Source organism: Rhinatrema bivittatum, chromosome 2 (assembly GCF_901001135.1).
Source record: "Rhinatrema bivittatum chromosome 2, aRhiBiv1.1, whole genome shotgun sequence".
In the NCBI taxonomy this organism is placed as follows: Eukaryota; Metazoa; Chordata; class Amphibia; order Gymnophiona; family Rhinatrematidae; genus Rhinatrema; species Rhinatrema bivittatum.
In genome coordinates, this window is record NC_042616.1 from 421329282 (window position 1) to 421349604 (window position 20323).

The 20323-nt window shown below is 47.6% G+C and overlaps 1 protein-coding gene across 1 annotated transcript in view; it reads left to right on the plus strand.

Moving 5' to 3' along the window:
- Positions 1 to 20323, plus strand: part of FAM227A (family with sequence similarity 227 member A) — a 230846-nt gene that overhangs the window by 86954 nt on the left and 123569 nt on the right. The window contains exons 6-8 of the mRNA XM_029587120.1: positions 4781 to 4910; positions 5744 to 5848; positions 16603 to 16718. Of these exons, the coding sequence (XP_029442980.1) occupies positions 4781 to 4910; positions 5744 to 5848; positions 16603 to 16718 (351 nt within the window). The remainder of the gene's footprint in view (positions 1 to 4780; positions 4911 to 5743; positions 5849 to 16602; positions 16719 to 20323) is intronic.

The window sequence follows — 20323 nt, forward strand, 5'->3', positions numbered from 1 at the left end:
TTTTTATATACCGGTGATCTTGTATACAATACATATCGCACCGGTTTACATGGAACTGAACAGTCGCCTCTGGGGCGGGGTACATTAAAACAGGTGTATAGGAACACATTAAGGGATACATTCAAATACTCAGTTAACTGAAACTAGGTTCCAAACTCAGCAAAACATATGTACAGAGGTATATATAAAACATATGTACAGAGGTATATATAACGACTATTGCTTTATCAGTAAACAAGCATGTTTACTGTTCCAGGCTTCAGCGAGGTTTTAAGCTAAGTAATTGGACTTAAAATAATTGCACGATTTGCACACTGCATAAGAAAAAACATCAAAAAATATTCTTTTGGATTTGACCAATGATTAAATATAAGGTTATTCATCTAGCGGATTCATGCATAAGATGAAGCCTATTATGACAGGTCATTAATATCCTGCGTCTCTATTATAACCACGGTATACTATTGGCACTTGTGACTTTTATGTTTGATGTTTAGCCATAGTACTTGAATTCGATATTATCTGGGATTCATGTGAATTGGTGGTATTTACATTTAGCACCATGAAGGTCACAAGTTCAGAGTGTCATGCATGTGAGAACCATCTGTCAGGTGTGTACCTGCCAAAAAAAGGTTGAGAACCACAGATCCAAGGTACCCAGGCTGATGGATTGCAAGCCAAAAAGATTGATGTGCAGCGCAGGTCTGCAATTAATTTCAGGATTCAAAGAAGAGTTAGCGTGAGAGGTCTTCAGGCAGTCAGAGATCTAGATCTTTTAGTAGGTTCCAATCCTTTCAGAACTCCAAGAGAGAAAGTAAAGATGGCAGCTTAGTGATGGCAGGGAGCTCCCAAAACTTTCAACGAAGGTTTGGTGCCCAGTCTCCAGATCAGAGGATATGTAGTCAGTTACCAAACTTTTACCAAAGATGGGTCCACATTACCTCAGATCAATGGGTTTTAGGGGTCATCTGGGATTGTTATGCTTTGGAGTTTTCCTGTTCTATCTGAGACACTTTTATGGTTTTCCCTTGTTGTTCTGCCCTAAATAAAGAGGCAGTATAAACAACACTCAGTTGCCTCGTTCACATAGGAGCAGTAGTTCCAGTCATGCAGTGTGGCCATTTTGGTTCCTAAGAAGGAGGGAGTGTTTTGTTCTGTTCTAGACCTGATGGACAAAAGGCCTTAAAAATGTCTCATTTCAGGATGGAGACCTTGAAATCGGTCATACTGGTGGTGAGACAAGGGAAATTCTTAATGACCTTTAATCTAATGGAGATGTATCTGCACTTTCCAATAAAGGAAGGTGATCCAAGATATCTTCGTTTTGCAGTGCTAGGTCTTTAGTTTTGGGGCCCATACCTTTGGGCTGGGCCTAGCCCCAAAATGTTGGTTGTGGAGCTGCAGCTTTACATTGGGAAGGAATTTTGGTTCATCCTTATCTGGATGATTGATTGATTCGAGCAAAGTTTGTCCAGGACAGCATGACCGCTACAAATAGGGTGGTTCAGTTGTTGCAGGAGTAGGCTAGATAGTGCATTTCTTCAAGAGCAAACTGCTCTGTCCCTGGAATATCTGGGAGCTCGAGTTTGACATGAAACTAGGTTGCATTCAGCTGACAGTACAAAGAAATCAGAAAATGCAAGGTCAAGCATATTTCTTATTGGAAATCAGATCTACGGTGTGAAGGTGTTGGGTTCTATGATGGCAGTCTTGGATCTGGTTCCTTGAGTGAGAGTATTACAGTCCTCAGTCACAAGATTACATGATGAGGCTTCCTGTTCTAGAACAGGCAATGTTGAGTTTGGAATGGTGGTTTCTAACCAAGAATTTGGAAAAGGGAGTAGACCTGAAATATCCACCTTGGGTGGCAGTGACAGCACATGCCAGCCTGTTGGTTTGGTTGGCCTTTGTCTAGACCTTGTGACTCAGGGAACTTAGTCGCCAGAAGAAGACAAATGGTCCATCAATTATTTGGAAATCAGAGCGATGTGGTTGGCACTTCTTCAGTTTGCACCTCTCCTCTGAGGTCAGGCTAGCAGAATTTTGTTGGACAATGCTACATCAGTGACATAGGTAAACCATCAAGGGGATGCCAAAAGTCCTCAGGTGTCAGAAGAAAAAAGTCTGCTATTGCACTAGGTGGAAAGGCACATAAAAGTAATTTTGGCATCTCATATAATGAGTGGAAAATGCTCAAGTAAACTTTCTCAGCCTGGATACTGGAGAATGGGCTCAGTCACAGAATGTGTTTGCTCAGATTGTGATAAGTGGGGAAAGCAAGTGATAGACCTGATGGGGGCCAGCACAAAAGTGAAAGGTGGAAAAGTTTTTCGGCTGTAGGTAAGAGTGGGAGACCTCCAGACTGGATGCCTTGATTCATGTCTTGCCAGTAGAGGCTCTTCTTAATGTGTTTCTCCATGGCCCCCAGTGGGCAGAGTCCTCCAGAAGATCTCAAATCATCAGGGGCTCATGATATTTGTGTCTTCTGTTTGGCAAGACGTCCCTGGTATGAGGATTTGAACAGGTTATTGGATGGAGATCTGTTGCAGTTGCTTCAGGACCAGGTTCTGCTGTCCCAGGGTTCAATTATTCACGAAGCCCCAGCTTGATTTTCTTACAGCCTGGCCCTTGAGAGGTCTCGTTTGATTAAGAAGGGCTATTTTCACAAAGTTGTGGATATCCTTTTGCATTCTAGAAAGAATTCTACTTCCATGGCGTATGTGAGGGTTTTACGTATTTCTGACGATTAGTGAACTGATAAACAGATTGCACCCAGAGGTGCCTCAGTTCTATTCATCCTGGAAGTTTTGTAAGAAGGCTTAAAGGAAGGGTGAGATCTCATTTCACTGAAGGTGCAGGTAGTGGTTATTGCCTATTATAGAGGCTGGTTATAAGGTAGATTTTTATCCTCTCATCCAGATGCGTCCCAATTCTTTATAGGAGTGACGCACGGGATTCAGTTTCTTCTTGGAATTTGAATTTGGTATTGACCTTCTGGGCGGGCCCTCCGTTTGGGCCTGTGAAAATGCCTTTGGTTATCTTCTCACTCTTAAGACCGTGTTCTTGGTACTGATCTGATTGGCTAGGAGGATTTCAGCATTGCAGATGCTTTCATGCGGAGAACACTTTTTTTGTTTTCTCAGATGAAATTGTGAAGATTTGTACAGTTTCTTCTTTTCTTTTGAAGATGGTTTTGGCCTTTCACCTTAGCCAAGTGGTATGTCGTCTCTCCCTTCACAAGGATTTGTGCTAGGAGGAGTATGCTCAACTTTGTTGTTTAGATATGAGAAGAATTCTTTTACAATGTTTGAAGATTACTAATGCTTTCAGAAAGTTGGATCATCTGATCAGTGAGTCCAGGAAAGCTTTGATGGCATGCTGAATTAAGGAAGTAATATGAGCAGCTTACATAGATAACAATCTGTTGCTGCCCAAGAGTTTGTGTGTGCATTCTGTCAGAATGCAAGCAGCTTTGTGGGCAGAGCTCCATTTAGGTTTACCATTAGAGTTTTGCAAAGTGTCATTCTGATCTTCCTTACATTCATTTTCGAATCATTATTATCTGGATGTTCGAGCCAGGGAGAAAGCTTCTTTTGGTTCAGACATTTTGAGAGTGTGTTTGGTAGTATCTCATGCACTTGAAGAGTAGCTTGTGTACATCCAGTGCACCTGGACTGGTCTGGCTGGATGAAGAGGAAGGAGAATTTTATTCTTACCTTATAATTTATTTCAATCCAGCCAGACGAGTCCAGTACCCTCTCTATTCAGCCAAACATGTCATTTCAGCTGATTAATGTTTAGGAAGAAGTATGCATATTTTCATTTCATGTGGTGAATGACAAGTATCTTAGACTGTTTATGAAAATTGTTTGTTTCAAACTGTTTTTTCTAATTGTTTCTCCCTTGGAAGTCCCCTAGTTGGAGAGTGGGAGCGTTTGGTGAGTTAATCTTAGCTTGTTTTAGAAAATATTGACTGAGGTCAGCACGGGAGCTTATAAGGGGTGACATCAGCAAATCTCTTTCTCCGTCTGTTGGTTGGGAGGCATAACCCATGTGTCTGGACTGGTCTGGCTGCATACAAGGAAAGGAAATCATCAGGTAAGAATACATTTCTCCTTTTTCATAGAATCATCCTTATTGAGATTTTACAGTACCTTGAAAACAATTGACAAAATAGTATATAACATAAAGAAAACTAAAGTTGCAAATTGAGATGAAAATCTTTGTTACTTTGACTATGCTACAACCACTGGTTGGCTATTTAATATCTAATGCTCATTGCAAAGACTTAATAGTAAAACATCACTTTTATAGTGCTACTCGAGGTACGCTGCACTGTACAATAGTGATAAGTATTCATCTAGTTGGGAACCTGAGGCAATGGGAGATAAAGTAACTTGGCCCAAGGTCACAAGGAGTGCCGGGGGAGAAACAGGATTTGAATCCTGGTTTCCCTGGCTCTAAGGCCATTGCTCTAACCACTAGGGCCACTCTTCCTCCACTAATGATTATCCCAAAAATATCTAGTGGGGTCTTGTGATATTCAGTCTTACCAGATAAATTAGATGTGTCTTAGACTGAAAAATGTTACTGCTTGTTGTTTAAAGCAAAAATAGATGACTAAATTATTTTGATTTTGGGAGCAGATCTTATTAGATTCTGTCTATGTACACTTAATGATGGTGCTCTAATAAAGAATTAATAAAACAGAGGAATGGTGCACTGTAAGAGTAACCCTGGGTGAGCTGTGCCTTGTCTCTTAACGTGTCCTTTCTTGTAGATTTTTCCATCAGTGCTGAGCCAGGCTGTGTATAGCTGCTTCTGCTTCTCCTTCCCCCAGTCGTGGAACCAGTTTTACACTGAGGACTTCAGGACCCTGATTTGTAACACCTTCTGGGAGTGGACTGGAGGTGCGAGGTGATAACGTGCACCTTTCTGTTTTTCTGTGGTGCGACTGTGTGTGAGTGCCTTGGTGTGTGGCGCTGTCAATGCTTGCCCAGCTCCCTTCTCCCTGCTACATCAAGATTTCTCATTCATTGTTTCTCGGGCTGGGGGTTGGAGACCAAAAGACTAACTGAAGGATCACAAGATGATACTTCAGGAAGGAATTTGAGAGTAATACACAGAACAGCCACAGTGAACTGAAGAATGCAGTTATTTTGTTCTTTTTGATGCGATCAAGTCCATACTTTTGTAAACTTTTTCTAGTGAATTTAGTCGTCATGAAAGGTGCCGAACTGATAGCACTGGAACCTGAGGACCCCCATTTCTCTATAGAATAGGTGCATTACTGTCCTGATGGTGCTCTAGAAGTGATGAGTGTGTGTGTGTGTGTTGGGGGGAGATTCAATCTGCTTGCTTTGTGCAGTCTCTGCTGAGATTGCCAACTGAAGAGCAACCATTAGTGCCAACTACCAAATCATGAGAAAGGTCTAAATGAGTGGGTATCTGTCCATTGAAAACTGGACTGAAACCACCAGCTCATGTCACACAAGCTACAAAATAGCTTTCAGGCCGTAATGAGTTTCTGTCACTACCAACATAAGCCAAATTTGAATCAGTGATTTAGTGGTGAAATGCTCTTCAACCCTGTGTCAGATTCCCTGAACTATCCAGTCTCCTTTATGCTATATTGATGGCACAGTTATCAGCCTATGATTATACCATATTTACCCTTTAACTATGTGACAATCAGTGTCTCTCTTCACCCCACACCTGCTCCCTCTGTCTCTCCCTTTCTCAGGTATCCGCCCGTTGCTGGGGGCTTACAGTTCCTGGAATTACACTTCCTTGGAGCCCAGGAACATGAGGCTGGAGGACAGGATGCAAGGAAAGGACAAAACGAAGGGTGAGAACTTCCTGTGCTGAGCCATTGCACCTGTACAGCAGCACATGCAGCAATGGGAACTTGCAGCCAGGTCTTGTACTGCAGAGACCTGTTGCATCTCGTGAAAAGATTTTGGACTGCTAAGCAGTTTATTTAACTCTTTGCCAACAGGAGAAACACTGAAGAGACCCTGATATCTTGTGTCAGGCAAGGCATATCTGAGCTGCTATCAGACCTAATAGCAAAATGGCAAAACTACTTAGGAATGTTTTAAATTAACAAGTGGCGTTTGTCTCGGGGAGGGGTGCGGCGGATAACAGCAGAAATGAGAAGCAGGCAGCTTTTTCAGTTTTATCTGCTTTCTAGCAAGCACATTTAATTCTATTTACAGTGGAATGATGAACTTTTGGTTCTTTAATTGGCCTCTCCAGTCAAGGTCAGGCAGTAGTCTGCCTCTTTGCTTCAGGGAATTATGTTTTAAAACCTATACAAGTTTTTTTAATTTTCTGTCAGGGCTGAGGGATTCCTTCTGTAGCAGGGACTCACAGTTCAGAGTCAGCTGCTTCTAGTTAGCGGCATTTATACTTCTCTGGATCCAGATGGCACGTAACAAAAGCAAATATAATCAAACTTTCATCTTAGGGTTTTCTGAGATCTATAATAATTCACTTCCAGCAACATCAAAAACCTTTAAAGCAGGCCCTGTGCTCCTCTCACCTGCTCACAGCCTACAGGCAGTTTTGCCCTTTCCTGATAAGAGAATCAGACACACCTGCTTCTAAATGTGCTGGGTGAGTTTTGGGCTCACCTTTTCCCCTCCGGAACCTATTACAGCACCCCGCTGGCTCCACTGTCAGCATAAGTACCCACTAGCCCTGCCCTGGGGTGGTTTGCTGTATAAAAAATATTCATCAGCTTTTTCCTGGAGCTGATTTCTCCTTTTCATCTGCAGTCTTGTACTTCTTACAGGATTGCTAAAACTACAGCAGTTTTACTCTTTGGGGCTACAGGCTTCTCTGTGCAGGGTATGCCTGCCCTCTCACAACCTTGTATAATTTAGTGGCAAAGCGGGGCACTCTCTGGGTTTGACCCAGAATCTCCAGGAGAGTTCCTAGCTTGACTGGTTCCAAGCTGTTGCTGTATAAATAGCACCAGTCTGGCACTGGCAAATCTGCACAAGTGGCCAAGGGGGGCATGCAGGAAGCTTTTCTCTTGAGAATTGCTGATCTAGCCTTTCCCCATGGTATTGATTTTCAGCACGAGTGGTTGAAACCAACAAATGGTGGGAAGGGCAGCACAGGAGAGAGTGTGGTGTCATGCCAGTGTGGTAGTGCCGTGTTTCCCTGCACTGCTATAAAAAGAGCAGAGGGGAAGGAAATGAGGTGAGGCAGAAGAAGGAGGAAGGGGAAAGGGCTGGGTAGGAGCTGTGAACAAGGTTACTGTAAGGCGAAAGCTCGGCCCTCCATGGTGGTGTTAGGAGGATGAACCAGGGTTCTGCACAAGGGACTAGGGAAGAAGAGTATGAGCAGACCTGAAGGAGGTAGGAGAATCTGGGGAATGGAAAGAGGATGAAAAGAAGGAAAGGGAATGAGTAAATAGGTGATGGGAAGGTAGGCATGAAGGAGTGAAAGAAAAAACAAGATGAGAAGAAGCAAGGTATTACTCAGTATTTTCTGGTACATGATAGTGCCAAAAATAACTATCTAGGTACCAGTGTAGTTTTCCTATGTGTGAGGTAAGCAGCAGGAAAGGAGAGGGGACCCACCTTGTTGGTGGCACCTACCTGCAGGAAAACTGCTTCGGTGCCATCATGTGTACCAGAAAATGCTAAGTGAATTTCATGCCTCCTTCTTCCCCTCCCTTTCCTCCTTACCTCTAATCTGCTATTCTTGTTCAAACTCCAAATTTGTCCAGACTCCTGGGTTTTGCCTCCCCGCCAACAGTTGGAGAAAAAAACAAGTTTCATTGATGCTGCCATAAACTAGTGTGCCACCTGCAGTCCCTCAGTATTTCTCTGTCTCTAGCAGATGGTATATTACCTCTGATCTGCTAATTTCAGTGGACCCGATATTCAAAGCATGTTCAGCGCTATTTGGCTGGATAAGCAGGACTTATGTGGCTATGTAGCAGCCGCTGAATATGCAACTATGGTCAGTAGCCAGTTCTTTATATGGTTAAATGTTACATTAAAAAAAAGGTGTGTACTCGCGGATCAGGGGCAGCGCAAGTTAGCCGTATAACTTATACGGCTAAATACCGATATTCAGAGTTATCCACATAAGTATATGTGTAAGTTTAGATGCCCCATAAAGCAGGTCCAAACTTAGCCAGGTAGACTTATCTGGCTAAGTGCGTATCTATCTATCTATATATATGCGGATATTCAGCAGCTTTGCCGTGTCACTGAATATACATCATAGCTGAATAAGTTCTAACCAGCTAGGCTGGATTTACTAAGGCTTTTCTCCCATTCTGTGTCTATGGGAAAAATGCTTAGTAAATGACCCCCTAAGTTACTTACACAGCCAGCTTGAATATCTACCCCAGTATGAGCAAATCTCAGAAGTTCTCAGATATGGAATAAGATATATATAGGATTGTATAGGATCCACCTTACAGCCTATGGGTACAGAGAACTTCACCTGGAGGAGAGGAACAGACAGCCCTCATCCAGCACAACACACTGCAAAAAGTGACAGTTCAGGGCAGTTACAAAAAATATAACAATGACATGCCACATAGAGAAAGGAAGTAAATAAAAGTCCATGGCCAAAGTAGCCTGATAATCACTTGGTGAGAGTACTTCCTCATAGGAATAATGTCCACCCCTCACAGGAAGTGACATCACAATAGAAAGGGTTTTCTGCTTGTTTGTGTAGCAGACCTACTGGCTCTATGTCACCTGGCATGGCATATTTGCACTGGCAAGGTCAATCTTTCTGTGAAACCAGGACTGCAGGCCATAAATGTGATGAGAATAAAACCAGAATTGACTGAGCCTGTCCAGATGATATATGGCAAGTTGATAACCCTCCTGAGTATGTTTTATGTAAACAGATTTTTACTTGCTTGAATATTTGACCTTTTATGTGTAGTTTCATTTGGTCTAACCACATAATGTATCTGCTTTGGGAACTAGCATGAAAGGCCTGTCAATTTGGGTCCTGGCCTTCATTTGGTGATGGGAGATAGATATTCTCCATCCGAACACTAGATATAAGGCCCATGGAAAAAGCTACTGCTTTAGAATCGCAGAGAGAAAAGGGCCTTGCTGTTTTTATCCATCAGATGTGAGATGCATATTTATAGTGACAGAATATGTCTTTCTAGTCATTGTGTTGAGATAGACAGCCTTACATACCCCTAGCCTTTGGCCTGTTAATTTTTTTTTTAATGTCTTTTGTGACCTTGCTTTGGCTGGCTGTATGGGAATTAGGGTGGAACAGGTAAGACTATTTATTAGTGAACTGTGGCCCTAAAACTTCAGAGTGCAGACAAAGCTTCTGCCATCCATTTCAGACAAAGGACAATAGGCTGAGACCTTCCCTATTCCTACCAATGACTCAGCCCTATCGTGGTTCACACTACTTTTACTCTATTTTGGAGCAATCCACCTAAGCCAGAAACATTCATATAATCCAAAATAATTTAGATCCTTACATGAGCCAGTGTAGAAGAAATATTGTTGTATTCTAATAGTATAAGAGAATCCCCCAGTCACACCTTCAGGTGTTATTCCTTAGTTAGGATCACAATCAGTCTATACTAATGCAAAATAACTTACCAAACTATTTTAAACAGAGTAGTTCCTCCTCCAGCCTTAGACCACAGGCAAGACTATGTGATAGGACGAGATCTCAACAGAACTTGGTCACATCTGCCTGGGTCAGAGTAATTCTGGTAAATCAGTACCCAGAATCCGACTCTTTTGATTCACTCTGCCTGTCCAGCTATGGCTATTGACCAATCTGTCTTAAGTGATCACTCTTTCCTCCCTCCCATATTTATACTTTTTCTGTATATATCTTAGCATGCAGATACTGCTCATAATTATATTGGTTTGCTAATGTCCAGGCTTTTCAAATGTGTCAGTAGACAGATCACGTAATTGTATTTCTTAGCATTTAGACAGGTGGATCCAGAACAAGTGGGTTATGCATGTCTACCAGCAGATGGAGACAGAGAAAAGCTGACATCACAGTATATATACCCCTGCAGTGACATCAACCCACCAGTATTCTCCATCTCCAGCAGATATTGGACGCGCATCTCCCTACTGTGGATTGCTTACAATTTTTAGAAGGAGAAAAAAGGATAGAAATTTAATTTTCCCCGCTACCCTGTGGTGAGAACATATGGTCCCTCCCTCAGATGAGAATTCCTGAGGTGATATATTGGACCCATCCCTCAGATGAGTGCCTTGGTCCGGAAGCCGGTTTTCAGCCAGCGTGGACTTAGCTGTAAGAGACACCTGAAAGGCAAGCGGTTGCAGGAAGCCAAGCACAGCGGTGACCGTTCATGCCCTTTCCCCCCGCAGCCAGAGACCAATTCTATACTCAGCTGGGACGGGCTGAGCTCAGGTAAAAAAAAAAAATAATACAGAGAAGGAATACTCAGTGTGCCAATCTGATGTTTGTTCCCGCCTCCAGGGGAGCTGAGGGGATATGGGCAGCCTGGTGGATTGAGCAGCAATTTTGGCTAGGCCCTGCTCTCAGGCTTCTTTCTTGTTCATTGCATGGTAGGCCACGGTGGCATTTTCGCACGGTTTTCCTGCACATTTGGCTGCCCTCTTCAGGTCCATCGGTTTGTGTGAGCAAATCTGGCTGTGCATCCAATTGTGCGTCTGGCTGTACATCCACTTGTGCGTCCAGTTCGTGACCTAGTTGGACGCTTAGTTGGGCGCCTGATTGGGCGTTCAGTTGATAAGGATGTGTAGTTGAGCAACACACATGCGTTTGCCTATATGCACAAGCTAAGCAGTGGGAACTCAGTTTTTGTGCGCTCATCGAGGCACAAAGTTGCACACCTACAATTTGAATGCCTAGTTTTTTGCAACGTGGATACAGCTGAACATATCCTTTTCAATCGCCTGTTTGTGCGCACTGATAGATTGATGGCGCCTATACTTAAGAAATCTAAGCGCCTTATCCTCTGTGCTGTTTGTCATATTCAGACATTTCAGTCTGGCGTTCACTCTAACTTATGTTAGCTCAGATGAAACTGCCTTCACCTGATTTTACTAAGCTCGATTCTTCCCAGCCTGATGCAGGTCTGGGTAAAGATGTGCCAAGCGGGTCGCCTGACATTGGCGCTCCCCTGACTTGTTCATCAACGGGGGAAGGTAGTTCAGTGGGCACAGGACAGGTGCCTCCTGGGTTTGGCATGGATCCCTCTGCCTTTTCTTGGGTGGAGGTTTTTCAAGGATTACAGTCTTTTCTTCAGGCACAGTCCTCGGCCCCGGCCAATCTTACCAGGACAGAGTTGCAGGTGATGAAATCCCACATTCCCTGTACGTACCAGGATCAGTCCAGACCGCTGGGTTATGCCTCCCTTCCAGCAGATGGAGTCAGAGAAAAAGCAGAAAGGCACCCCCTGATAACCCAGTGTGCCACCTGCGATCCCCTAGTATTTCTCTGACTCCAGCAGATGAAGGATGGCATAACCTGCGGTCCTGATCCTTTACAAAATTCTTGATTATTCATTAAGTGAAGGGATTCTTTATCCTTAGCTCCTTTGGCTAGATCAACTGGTAGTAAGTAGTAAAAAAAAAAAAAAAAAAAAAAAAAGGGAGAACAAATAGACAGGCGAGAGTACAGATCACTTTATAATAGCAGGCAAGGCTGGGCTTCCGCCCTATGACCTTAATACCCGGAGAATCTTGACACAGCCCGGTGAGTTGGGGGGATTTACCAGTGGGCCGGTCCCTCCCCCCATTAAATTCCAGAGACGGTTAATTCCTCTGGTGAGAGCTATTACTTGTGGATTAAGCCCAGGGACGTACATTCCCCTGGTTGAGCAGCTCTGACAAAAAAAAAAAAGGAAAGTAAAATAATAAATAAATACTTTTAAAAGCAGAGCGAGCCTGCTGAGTTCTCCTGGGTCTCCGGAGGGGGTGAGTTTCTTCACTCAACTGATTTTGGTTCCCTGCTTAACTTACCATGCCGCGGGGATCGCGGCGTGCAGCTTGTGGAGAGCCGGCAGCACGACTCTCACGCAAAAGCCTCTGATCTCACTGTATCCCCGGGGGCGAATGTCCTTCACAGGTGCCGATTGCAGGAGCAAGATATAGCTCTGCCACGATCGCATGGGTTAGGTAGGAGTCAACCGGCTCAAAAGCAGAGGCCTGCCCTGTCTCCGATAAATGCGGGAACGGCATCTATTTTGTCCGATTCGGGCTCCAATACTGCACAGGGCTCAGGGGGAGGAGATTTCCCGCCACTTTTTCCACCCACGTTGAGCTCTGAAAGGCCTCACGATCCGGGGCATGATCCTTCTCCTCCACCTCCATTGCCTCCGGGGGGGGGGCCCTTAAAGAGATGGCATCCGTTTTCTTCACAGTTTATTTTATTACTGCACAAAGCTTACATGGAAGCAGAGACAGACTTAGATTTGCAGTATGCTCCTCCTGCAAAGGTTCCTAGGCCTGCGGAGGATCAGGGGGCTCCTAGAATCCTACTACCCTGTCCAACCCCTGGCGCGGAGATACCGATACCTTCCACTTCTCCTGGGCTCGCACTACTGGACCTCTCCCCGGTAGACACGAGCGATGACGTGGATAATTCCGCTCAGATTGAAGGGATGACCCGCAGGTGCTCCGGTTATTTCGTAGGGAGGAGCTGGACCCTTTGATTCTGCATGTGCTAATGGAATTGGATATTCAGGCTCCACAGCATGTGGCGGATGTTTCTTCAGGGGATCCTGCTTTGTCGGGTCTTCGGGCTTCTCCTAGAACCTTTACTTTTCACCTGATGCTCTTACAGCGTATGACCCGGGAATGGGATGCGCCTGAAGCCACCCTACAGGTTAGTAGGGCCATGGAAAAGCTTTACCGCCGGACAAGTTCTTAGATCTTCTTAAGATACCTAAGGTGGACACGGCCGTTTCGGCCATTATCAAGCGCACAATGATTCTGGTGACAGAAGGGGCAGCTCTCAAGGATCTCCAGGATAGGAAGCTGGAGGTTCTCCTCAAACGGATTTTTGAAGTATCAGCGCTCGGAGTGCAGGCTGCTGTCTGAAGTAGTCTCATGCAGAGAGCTACCCTTAGATGGGTTCAGCAATTGCTTACAGTTTAGGAGCTGCCTCCGGCGGAGGCAGAACAGGCGAACCACATGGAGGCAGCGGTGGCTTATACAGCGGATGCTTTGTACGATCTTCTATGTACCTCGGCACACATGATGTCTTTGGCAGTTTCAGTGAGGAGGCTTCTTTGGCTCCGAAATTGGTCGGCTGATGTTTCTTCTAAGTCTCAGCTGGGTTCCTTCCCTTTTAAAGGAAAGCTTTTGTTTGGGGATGATCTGGAGCAACCTATTTGTTGTATTCCGCGCCTGCGGCCATCCGCAGGCGCATCCCCTACCTGAGCTTCATGGCGGCCGCCGCGGCAGCGTCGGGGCAGATTGCCCTACCTCATGTGCCCGGTGCCCCCGCGCATTGGCGCGGGCCTCCGGGCTAGCTACCGGGTTAGGAGCCGTTCCTGCTCCTCCCTCGCGGCAGCTAGCAGCTTTCCTCCGCGGCCCGAGATCCAAGATGGCCGCCACCATCTTAGGTGTGGGGCCGCGCCTCCTCACCAGAATTAAAGGGACCTCGTCCCTTTAATTGTCTTCAGCTGATTTCAATCCATTGGGCCAGAGGAAGTATAAAAGGAGACTTCCTCTGACCATTCCTTGACTTGGCAACTTCCATGGTTGGTCAGGTCTGCTTGCTTCGGTGAGTTCTTGTGTCTTGAATCATTGTTCCTGTCTCGTCTTGGTGTTCCTGGTGTGTGACTTCGGATCGGCTAGCGGTGATTCCTGGTTTTGACTTCAGACTGGCAAGCGGTGATTCTCTGGTGTGTGACTTCGGACTGGCAAGTGGTGATCCCTCGGTGTGTGACCTCGGACTGGTGAGCGACGACCCTCTGGCACTTGACCTTGGACTTCTTCTTGACCATCGTCTCCAAGGGCCCACCTAAGTCCCAGCAGTCCGGGTCCCTACAGGCTCCTCGTGGAGGGACCGTGGGGTTCCAGGGGTGAAGCTCTAGCCAGCCCTTGCACCAAACTCTCGACCTCCCAAAGGTCCACCTAAGCCCCAGCGGTCCGAGTCCCTACGGGCTCCTCCTGGGGGGACCGCAGACTTCCAGTGGCAAAGACACACTTCCTTCCTCGACGTCATGACTCTTCATCTGTCTCTACAGTTGCCTCTGCCTCCAGTGCCGAGGGTCAGCTGGTCACCAGCGGCACAATCCATGGCTCATACTATTCGTCAAGTTTGGACCCAAGTAAAAGAGCGTCTCTCGCAAGCTGCTGAACGCACTAAGCGCACTTCGGACCTTCACAGATGTCCTGCTCTACTATTCCGTCCCGGCCAGAAGGTGTGGCTGAGTGCTTGACATATCCGATTGAAACTTCCCTCTCATTGTCTGGCTCCGAAATATATAGGATCATTTCCTGTGATCCGAAGAGTGGGAGCTGTATCATACCAACTCCAGCTGCCTTGTTCTATGGGCATCCATAACATGTTTCATGTGTCCTTGCTAAAACCGTTGGTCCTTTCCTGGCCCTCACTCAGAGTTCCTCCTGCTCCTTGGGTCTCTGCAGAACCTGACTCTTCCCTCCAGGTAAGAGGTCCTCGACGTACGGCGATGCCGAGGCAAGTGAAAATACCTTCTCGCCTGGGAGGGTTATGGGGCTGAGGAGAATTTGTGGGAACCATCACAGAACATCCTTGATAAGGAACTTTTGGAGGCTTTTCATAGAGCCTACCCTGACAAACCACAGCTGCGTAGGGGGAGGCCTAGAAGGGGGGGTACTGTTACGCCCCCCCGTCCGCAGCTGTCCCATGCATGGGCCTGCTCACCTTCACGGTCCCATGGCAGGTCCTGGGTTGGCCTCCCTAAAGGCAGTTGCCAGCTCCTCTAGGCCCCGGCTTCCTGCGGCGGTGGTCGCTGGGCCTTCCACTACACGCCAGGCCTCACGCCGAGGCTCGGTATCCTCATCAATGTTGGCCATGCCCGCACGCGCTCGGACCACCTGGCCTCTTGTAGGGCCAAGGGCGGGCCTTAGCTCCACGGCGCACCCTGATTGATCCCCCGATTTAAGGAAGTTCCTGTCTGTGCTTCCTTGCCTTGGCAATCGGGTCGGCTTGTATGCTAGATTGCCTCTGCATTTGTTCCTGCTCTTGTTTTGTTCTAAGTCTCATACCAGGATCCTTCTGTTCCAGTTCTGTTCCTGCCTTGTTCCTGCATCCTAGTTCCTGTGTTCGTCTGTACATTTCCCCAGGTAGTACCTCTGGACTGACTAACTGGTACTGACCTCAGCTTGTTCCTTGACCTGCCTGCCTGCCTCCTGCCTCAAGACCTCAGCTTGTTCCTTGACCTGCCTGCCTGCCGCAAGACCTCAGCTTGTTTCTTGACCTGCCTGCCTGCCGCCTGCCTCAAGACCTCAGCTCGTCCCTTGACCTGCCTGCTTGCCTGCTGCCTGTCTTCCAACTTCGGCCTGCCTGTGACCTCATCTGACCTCCGGTATCTGACCTCTGCCTTGTTGACCATCCCATGGACTGACCTCTGGACTCTGACTTTTGCTCTCCTGACTTCGTCCCTAGATTCTGGCTCTGTTCCTTGCCTTGCATTCACCTACGCTGTTCTGGTCCTCCTTGCTGCATCGGACCTCTAGTCTTGAACCCGATCGCGCTCTCCCTGTGTCTGTGGGTACGCCGGACCCTGCGAGGCCCACCTAAGTCCAAGCAGCCCGGGTCCCTACGAGCTTCTCCCGGGGGGACCTCGGGCTTCCAGTGGTGAAGCTCATCCGAGCCTCTGTCTCCTCCAGTGCTCCGCCCCCTGGGGGCAGTTGCCTTCTGTTCCCTATTAGGAGGTGTCTCTCCACTGCCCCAGGACAAGGGTCCACCTCCAAGCGCAACATTGGGTAAATCCATGCTGTCTGTGTTCCATTAAACCATGTCTTTCTATATGCGCTATGATTTTGATCTTTAGAATAGTTTCCAGTATTTTCCTGGCACTGAAGTCAGGCTCACTGGTCTATAGTTTCCCAGATCGCCCCTGGAGCCCTTTTTAAATATTGAGGTTACATTGCCACCCTCCAGTCTTCAGGTACAATGGATGATTTTAATGATAGGCTACAAATTTTAACTAATAGATCAGAAATTTCATTTTTTAGTTCCTTCAGTACCCTAAGATGCATATCATCCAGTCCATATTGTAAACCATATTACTTTTCATTTTGCATTGAGATCAACATCATCTCATCTTTTATGCACAGTAAGTTGATTTTAGTAACAGAATTTATTTGATTGTGACTTGCCCCTAAAACCACTTGCAATCTAAATCTGGTTGATGATTTTCAGGGATTATTAGCATGCAAGGCTTGGAGCCCAACAAGGGCTCCAAGCTGCCGGCAGCACCAGCTTCCTTCAGCTGCTGCGCTACAGCGGTTTAAACTCTGGCACCACCATGCTGCCACAGGTTCCAGCAGGCTGAAGGAAGTTAGCACTGCAGCAGGGGGCTCCAAAGACACAAGTCCACACATTTTAAAAACTTATGAACTTTTCATTATCTTCTCACAGATTTTTCCACCTCTCTCTTTGGCCATGAAGGCCGAAGAAACTCAGAAAGATGCCCGACGACCTCAGGCCGCCGGATGAAGACACGAAACGTTTCTTCCTCTGGCATGGGCAATAAGGTGAGAAGATGTATCCCAGAGTCTGTGCCACTCATTAAGGAATGTGCGTACAGAAAGCACACTTTTCATTTTGTGAATGTCTGACAGTGTGTGTGAAATTCAGCTGTTCAGCATTTTAACCACTCCAGGAAACAAAATGCAAGAAAATGAAACATGGGAGTGTCTAGAGGATTTTGAGCGTTTTGCTGCAAATATTTTTGTGCCTCTCTAAGTGCTGTGTATCCCCTATAGCAATGTTAGAAAGTTTAGCTTTGCAGGACCACATTTCCGCTCCCAATCATACTAAGGGAATGGTGAAGAGCAAAGCAAGTATGATGGGTGTGTTTAAGTTTTTCCTCTAGAATAACCTGTTGTGTTTTAAAATTTTCCAGCTCCAGGCACACACAATTGAATAAAAATTGTATGCATAGTATGCTTCCTTCCCCCAATTAATTAAAAAAAAAAAGAAAAAAAAGTAAACTTTTTTCCCTGTACGTACCAGGATCAGTCCAGGACACCTGGGTTGTGACTCCGCACCAGTAGATGGAGACAGAGCAAGATCTGTCGGACCCAGCCATATATGGCAACTTGCCTCTCACAGCCCCTCAGTCTTACTCTGTCTCCAGTAGATGGTGCAGGTTTAGTCACAGCCTCTGGTTTCCCTGGGGTCTGTTAGATAGCAGGGCTGGTTCGGTTTTAGTTTGGTTTAAAAAAAATATATAATAACTTTACATTGAGAAATTTAGAGTGAAGAGAGAGAAGATCCCCGTTTGTCCTGCCTCCTAGGAGGGTTGGAAGGTTCTGAGGGGACCATCCCCCCCTGGTTGAGGCCGCTGCTAGGGTCGAGGACCCGGCTGGTGCAGTAGCAGCGTCGGGGGTGACACCGGGGAGCCCGGTTCACTCACCCCCGCTGGAACAGGAGCCTCAGGACCGGGGACAGCGGCAAGTTTAAAAAAAAATAAAAAGCGGCTGTCTTTTTCTCTGCGCCGGCTGTCTCTCTTCGCGCCGGCTCTCCGTTTTCTTCAGGGGGGGGGGGCGTTTTGGCGCGAGTTTTAGTGCGAATTGAAGCTTAAACTTAATTTTCATTTTGATTTTAATTTGTTTGTTGCCCGGTCGTGCCGCATGCCAAGCATGCGGCTCAGCGCGCGCGCGCCTTTCCCGCAACAGCATCTGCTCGGTCTGCGTCTCCGGGGGTGAGGGACTGTCCGGGGCCGGTCAGGGGGGCCGGTCCCGGGCGGCGCGCTCGCCGCTGCGTGTAGCTGCTGCTGCTGCCGACGGGCCGGCAGACCCGTTTCCTCTCAGCGCGGGAGTGGCGGCCATTTTGGCCACAGGCCGCGAAACCACGAGGGAGGCTGCCAGAGATGGCGGCATGCCTCCCGCGCTTTCGCCGCAGCAGCGGCCCTTGGGAGGCAGCACCCCTGCGGGGGCCGAGTCCCCAGTAGGGTCCAGTCAGGACGAGGCATCCTTGGGATCCGGGTCCTCGTATTCGTCGGATTTTGCGCTTCTTTTGCGCAAAGTCCTGAAATATATAAGGCGCAAGCGGAAAACAGGGAAGGCAGGTTCCGCGAGGGGATCCGGCAGAGCTACCGGATCCCGGAAGAGAAAATCCACTGAAGGCTCTAGCGGTATCGCAGTGAGGCAAAAGCGCCCGTTGCGGGGCGTCCCGCAAGACACGGACTCCGACTCCACGTCACCGGACGAGGCTGACCCGGCCGAGGAGCCCCCGGGGGCAGGTGAGAGTCCTTCTCAGCCTGGTTCTGGAAAAGGAACACCAGCCGTCGAGGGAGATGATCCGAAGGTGGTCCGTCTGTTCCGCAGGGAGGAGCTGTCCCCGCTTATTCCAGCTATTCTCCAGGAGCTGGGGGTGGAGGCCCCGCCGGTAGTTTCCCTGCCGGGAGCCAAAATGGATCCTGTGCTGCTGGGTCTCACTGGGCCGGCGGTAGCTTTCCCATTCCATTTTTTGGCTTCGGATATCTTGTTCCGTGAGTGGGACACTCCGGAGTTGGGCCTGAAGGTGAGCAAGGCCATGGATAAGCTCTATCCGATACCAGAGGAAGCGCTGGAACTCCTCCGCCTGCCAAAGGTGGACGCAGTGGTGTCCGCCGTGACGAAGCGGTCAACGATTCCGGTCACAGGAGCCACGGCTCTCAAGGACATACAGGACAGAAAGCTAGAGCTACAACTGAAGAAGATTTTCGAAGTTTCGGCGTTGGGGGTCTGCGCAGCCATCTGTAGTAACTTCGCCATGCGGGCCAGCCTGCGCTGGGCTCAGGTCCTCCAGGCCAATGGGGGGCTCCCTGGCACAACACCCGGACATTGCGCGCTTTCTTAGGGGGGTTAAGCATCTCCGTCCTCCATTGCGTCATCCTTGTCCGTCCTGGAATCTCAATTGGGTACTCGCCACCTTGTGCTCGTCTCCTTTTGAGCCCATAAAACGGGCAACCCTCAAGGACCTTATGTTGAAGACAGTTTTCCTTGTCGCAATTGCTTCGGCGCGGCGAGTCTCGGAGTTGCAGGCGCTGTCTTGTAGGGAGCCGTTCTTGAGGATCTCGGATTCCGGGGTTTCCTTACGGACGGTCCCCTCTTTCTTACCTAAAGTGGTTTCGGCGTTCCATTTAAATCAGTCGATTGAGCTCCCCGCATTTACAGTCGGGAAGATGTCGGAGCCGAATATGCAGGATTTGCGGAGGTTGGATGTCCGGAGGGCCCTCCTCCACCATCTTGAAGTCACTAATCCGTTCCAGGTGACGGATCACCTTTTTGTCCTGTTCTCGGGTCCAAAGCGAGGTGGTGCGGCTTCCCAGACTACGATTGCCCGTTGGCTCAAAGAGGCCATTGGTTCAGCGTACGTAGTGCGGGGGAAGCCTGTCCCTGTGGGTCTCAGGGCTCATTCGACATGTTCGCATGCTGCTTCATGGGCGGAGTCTTCTCATGTGTCGCCTCAAGAGATTTGCAGGGCAGCTACTTGGAAGTCATTGCATACTTTTACTAGGCATTACTGGCTGGATGTTCAGGCCACCGATTCCGGGGGTTTTAGAGAGAGGGTACTCCGTGCGGGACTCTCTGCTTCCCACCCTCGGTAAGTCGGCTCTTGTACATCCCAGGTGTCCTGGACTGATCCTGGTACGTACAGGGAAAGGAAAATTAGTTTCTTACCTGATAATTTTCGTTCCTGTAGTACCAAGGATCAGTCCAGGATCCCGCCCGTGCTGTTCTGAAGAAACGGAGAGTCCGCTCGTTGTTTTGTTCCTTTATTCTGATTGCTAGTTTCGCTCCCTCGGTTGGGAGTTTTGTTCCAGTTTGGGGTTTTTGAATTGCTCCCCGTTGAGGATAGATTATCTAGTTAGTTTTCCTTGTCCTTTTTCTACTTTGACATTACGTAAGACTGAGGGGCTGTGTCAGGCACATTGGCATATATGGCTGGGTCCGACAGATCTTGCTCTGTCTCCATCTTCTGGTGCGGAGTCACAACCCAGGTGTCCTGGACTGATCCTTGGTACTACAGGAACGAAAATTATCAGGTAAGAAACTAATTTTCCTTTTTTTTGAAGGCAAAGAGCAACCACCATTTTCCTATGCCTCTGGGCTTCCAGCTTAATCAGAATCAGGGTTGGGATCTGATGCCA